The following is a 5,771-nucleotide window of genomic DNA, read 5'->3' as shown; positions in this document are numbered from 1 at the left end:
GTGATTATTTTACGAATATTCAAAATTGACAATTACAATCGTCAATTACAGTCAACAAACTGATCAGTTCGGTTGTTTTATTTCAGCTCTTGCCATCCAGTCCCGTAAAAAGCGTTCGAAGGCGAAGACTCGTTTCAAAACAGACGAAAAAAAGAAAGATTCCACTAGCAGAGGATCGTAAGTAACACCGACGCAGTAACGAGGATTTAAACATCCATTTTATTTGTTATCTACTTTACATTTGAACGTGATATTTTTTTACACGTTTTCTTTGTTGCCATGGATAGGTGACATGTTTTACAAAACAAACTGGAACACTGTTCAAATGTTATTGTTATCAAAGGGACACAACTCAAGTGTAAACACATGTCCATTTTGAGATTAGTTTGGTGTCAAAAAAACGTTTTCCATGTCTCCTTGTGTTGCCATCAAGGATGAAACATTAATAACTGATAGCCAAAGAAGATTTTAAATTCCTGAAAACAAAGTACTTTTAAAATAGTCATGAATTTAGCCTAGTTGCAATAATTCAACTCTAAGCTTTATAGCCCAATGCGCTGCTTAGAGTTGCAATGCGCTCTCTCTTGTCCATGGGTGCAAAATGTTATCAACAATGCAAGGGTTAAGGAACACTGAAACTGCAAGAAATTATTAAAGTTTACCTATCTTAACCACAAACTCATCCAAACGGTACCATTAAAGCAAGAAATAATTGATTTTATTGACTTGGGTTTTGTTTTGTACGCTGTATCCGCCATATTGGAAAATTGACCCAATATTGGTTAGGTCGCAGTACACCAATATTTTGCACGTCGGGTTATGTGCTCCAGCCTATAGTCAATAACGATGTGGTATTTGATACAGAATACACTGTTTCAAATTTAAACATTAACATGTCAGCGAGAAAAGTGTGTTGAAACATCGTCGTGTTTTTATAGGGTGCATGCAAAGGATAACATCCGTAGGTTGCCATTCAGGTAAATTTAACATGTTTATGAAGTTTATTCATTATTTTCCTAAATTTGTCTCGAAAGACGTCTGTTTAGTGAAGCGCACGGATTCGCTGCGCTGAACTGCACCCATGTTATGAAGGGGTGTATATGGACTGCCACAGCCGCCATAGCAAAAATTATCAAAGGCTCTGGGAGTCTGTTTATATGGACTAGAATGTAGCCGTGCTTTTCCTGTATAGTACCTCAGGTACTTGAACACATTTTTTGGTCCTTATATATATAATAAGAGAAAAGGTATCCAACAATGATTTCACAGGTGTATTGAATAGCACAATGCAACAGCATAAAAGATCAAACAATGCACACATATGTCATTGTGGTTGACAGCAGGAAGTGTCCATCTATGATAAAACACCTTTTATTTGATGAAAATGTCCATGTATGTCCAAAACAGCCAAAAGTTTCACAAATAGCACCCCAAAATGAAAGTGTGTAATTCTGGACGTCCAGCTGTCAGTAATGAATGAAGGCGATTTTCAGGGGTTTTCAGCCTTATATAACAGGGGCCTATTAAAGGCCCCTTCCAAATTAAAAATTTCATTAAAATCATGCAGTTTTTCCCAAAGTCCTAACTTACACAAGCTTTTTCATTTTCCAAAGCAGTAATTTAAGGGAGAATTCTTCCCAAAATGAGCAATTTCTTCCCAAAATCCATAGGCTAGGGCCTCTTCCCAATGAAGTGAGGAAAACCCCTGCTTTTTATTATTTTTGACCAGCGCGACTTTAAAGTTATGGACCAAAACCATTAGGTAAGTCAACCAGAAATTCCCGAAAAGTTGACAGTTAACAAAGCAGCTTTTAAATGCAGTTATTGGCCCAAATCAACCACTTGACCCGAAAGATAGACAATTTTTACATTTAACTGTAATTTTCTTTCACAAAATACTTTTAAACATTTGAAATTTATCTTTTTTGCTCTAACATATCGAGAAAAACAGACATTCTAGAAATGCGAATCTCCCGAGATTTCGTATGACATTACCGTAATTACTCTATGTTTTCGGACACTAAGTTTTCGGACACCCCTTTTTTTAGCAAAAAAAAATATTTTTTGTTACTCTTAATTTTCGGACACACAAGTTTTTTGTCCATAATTAATGTCTCTAAGTTTTCGGACAGTATATTTTACAGCGCTATTTCACCAAATTACGTTCCTGTTTTCGAAATCTAATGACATTTCGATCATGGGGTTTAACATAAAACATGGCAGATGCATGCCTGAGGGCAACGGACCATTACATTTTCGTTATTGGGTAAATAACTTTGTAAACTGGTATGAAACAATGGTTTCGCCCGATAGCATAAGCGTTATGACAATTAGCAGGGGTAGTGCCAATTAACAGTTAAATTATCTACCTCAATGGTACTACCCCTTCTCAGTAAAATAACTGTGACATATACTAAACGCTTCATAGTGTGATGCACCCTATTGCAAGTTTTACGAACAATGGAAGGTGTTAGACAACAACTATCGGAAATGAACAAACAAAGAATTCATTGTTTGCTTTTTTATTGCATTAAATACAGGTTCATACTAGCGATCAATATCGGTATATATCACATGCTCATCTTTGAACTCGTTGGTCAAAGTACAACCTTGTAGTAACTTTCTGTCAAATAAATAAAGCATTTAAAATTATTAAAAATGCAGTGCAAACATACATAACTGTAATTTATACTATACGGCATGGTATTTTACAAGAGCGTGCTATTACCGGTAGTCGTTGATACAATTGACGCTTTTTTTCGGACACTTCAATTTTGACTCTAAGTTTTCGGACATCTGTATTTTATGAATATTTTTCGTATCTAAGTTTTTGGACACGAAAAAAAAAAATTAAGTGTCCGAAAACATAGAGTAATTAAGGTATTTCTATTTATAGTAACATACCATGTGCTCACGTGTTTTCAAATTCAGAATGACATTTTCCGGTATTTTAAATTATTCTTGCTTGTTTTGTTAACAAATTGTAGTGTAAATACAAAATCAAAGTAAAAATACTTTATAATTATCTGATTCACTTTGAAATCAGTCTTTTAATCCACCAGACATAAGTTGTTAATCACAAATAATAGATGTCAAAGAACAAAAGTAATGTTTACAATTTAAGCAAAAAATGTCAAGGTCGATCCGAAAGTATCCAAATGAAAACTCGTCACGTGTCAAAGCGAAAATGGCGTAAAAATTGTGAATTTCATGCTGATGAGTTATTTTCATCTATTGTAAGATGCATTTGAAACAATTTGAACCTTAAAATATACCCCGATGCAGTAATTTATATTCATTCACTTATATATGTAGAAACGTATCCAAGAAAATGAACTGTCTTTGATTTATAGTGTGACATAAATATGTTATGACTCTGGTTGACTTTTGATATGGGGTTCGCTTCAGCGTACATGTCTGTCAATACTTAATAAACTGTAAGCTGAAGTTTCTTTAGCTAACATTTGCTGCTTGTAACTCAAATGGCATGCATTTAAATATTCCCTTTTTCGTCTGCAAATATGTCAACAAGGTGACCTACAAGCATTCTTTCAAACGAGTTCAAAAGATGCAGAATCAGCCAAACAAGTGCAAGGTTCCTTTGGGACTGAAACAATGCCCTCTGCCACTAAAAAGGCTCGAAAGTTTTTGCCGGAGTCATGGCTAAATACAATCACTAAGTTAATGGGAATCTCATTTTTATTGACAGGACCCCTGAAATTATTTATTAGAGTCCTAGGGACCCATTAAATTTGACATGAATGTAAAACCCTGTTCCATCATGTCCTGGTATCGATAATTTTGTTTAAATTAAGAACCAAGTGATATTGTCACATGCATGCACTCCTATTATTTTGTTTTACTTACATAACTATGCATGAAAATATAAACACAAACAAAATTAGGAAAAACAAGTCTATTTGCATTTTAACATATTATCTCAACTAAAATAATCGAAATGAATAGTGCATGCTTGATAAATGGTAAAAAACAATTCTTTCACTTTCTCCTGATTTTGAAAATAATAATTGTCCCTGCACATCCCATCAGATGTCCCCATGTTTTACACATGTCTAGCGGGAATACCCCCGTCCTGATTGGATGCTAATTTAATCATCTTTTAAATAGTTTTTAAGTTTGTATAAAATGTGTCCAGTCATTAATTTTTTTTTGCCTAATGCCAGGCTTTTTCCGCTCCATTTTGGGAATATGCCACACTGGAATTTTGGGAATTTCGCGTCGTGAAAACCCCCATTTTGGGAAAAAAATTATTCGCAAAATTGGCTCAATTGAGAAAAATTATTGCATGTAAATAGTGTTTCTTATATTTCAAAGAATCCGTTAACTGGTAAATAACGACTATTTTGATAACTTATTATTAAAATTTTACAAAGTATTATTAACATGTGAGATAAGTGCAGGTTTTTTAATCTGAATTTGGGGAAAAGGCCTGACCTTTTTTGAGGTAAAAAAAAAGGTGCGAAGCGCCGGATTTTGAGGAAAATAAGGAAAGTCTTAAATAATCATTAACATATTTTACAGTTTTTAAAACAAATTCAAGGCAACAGATGATTTAATTATGCAACACTTTCTATTTTCTACACCGGATCAGGTTAACTTATATATTTTAAGTTAAAAAAAAAAATATTTTTTTTTTTTTTTTTTTTTTTTTTGGAATTGGGAATTTTTTTTTTCAATTGGGAAAAAAACAGCCAGATTTGCATTGGGAATGGGGCCGAATTTCGGACCCGTGGCATAGGGCGGAAAAAGCCTGAATGCCTATTGCAATCGAGTGCTCTTTCCAGCGTGACTTAAATGAACGTGACAAGTATTTTGATACAAGGTAAGCACACGCATGTTATTGCGGGTGTGTATGAACAAATCGACTTTGGGTTGTTAACCACGCTGTAAATAAAGAATTTTGACATGAATTTAACAGGAATTATGCAAAATGTTAGGAGGTAAAATAAATCGTTAATGGTTTAATTGTTTGCATAAATTAAGAAGTTTTGTAAATTCTTAACTGCTCAATATGCAGTGTCCGGAGGATAATGAAAACCGATTCCAAACAAGTATTTGCAATGTTGACCATTTCTTATTTAAAGATTTTTAGGCTGCCACCTGCATTGTATTCCAACTGTAGCCATAAACTTTTGCTCAAAGCAATCCAAAACCCATGTTATCACATGTTAAACATCCTTAGTGCAAGACTTCAACAGAGAAAATTAGACTTGTGAAGAAGTTCTTAATGGCAGATTCACCTTGGTGGCTATAATACCATGGTGTGCAGCCATTATGTGCAGCCAAAACTGTTGACCTGTGGAAATTTCCTGCCTTTATTGCAATTATTTAATTAAACAAAGTTCATATTTAACTTGACTTTTCTCTCAGTCATTCATTTTAAACATGTGACTTACTTATTATGCCCCCGTTACTGGTAATGGGGGCTATATAGGAGTCACTTTGTCTGTCGGTCTGTCTGTCTGTTGGTCTGCCTGTCCCGAAAATTTCATCCGATCTTCACCAAACTTGTATCTAGATGATGTCTATGTCAAGTTTGAATATGGGTTTAAACCGAAAGTTTGGCCAGACCATAACTATGTCATTTATTGTTAGATTTTAAAATGACATGGTACATTTGTTTAAAATCATGGGACGGTGTGTCGCGCGAAAGAATTACGTCGATATCTCCAAGGTCACACTTGGAGTTCAAAGGTCAAATGCTTGTCCGGGCCATGACTTTGTTGTTCATTGTGAGATTTTGAATTCAT

The 5,771-nt window shown here is 34.4% G+C and overlaps 1 protein-coding gene across 1 annotated transcript in view; it reads left to right on the top strand.

Moving 5' to 3' along the window:
* Nucleotides 1-5,771, top strand: part of LOC127832450 (SRSF protein kinase 3-like) — a 51,114-nt gene that overhangs the window by 139 nt on the left and 45,204 nt on the right. Inside the window, exon 2 of the mRNA XM_052357921.1 lies at nucleotides 87-177. Coding sequence (XP_052213881.1) covers nucleotides 87-177 — 91 coding nt within the window. The remainder of the gene's footprint in view (nucleotides 1-86; nucleotides 178-5,771) is intronic.

The sequence above is a fragment of the Dreissena polymorpha genome, chromosome 5 (genome assembly GCF_020536995.1).
Source record: "Dreissena polymorpha isolate Duluth1 chromosome 5, UMN_Dpol_1.0, whole genome shotgun sequence".
Taxonomy (NCBI): domain Eukaryota; kingdom Metazoa; phylum Mollusca; class Bivalvia; order Myida; family Dreissenidae; genus Dreissena; species Dreissena polymorpha.
This window is presented reverse-complemented; position numbering and strand designations above follow the sequence as displayed.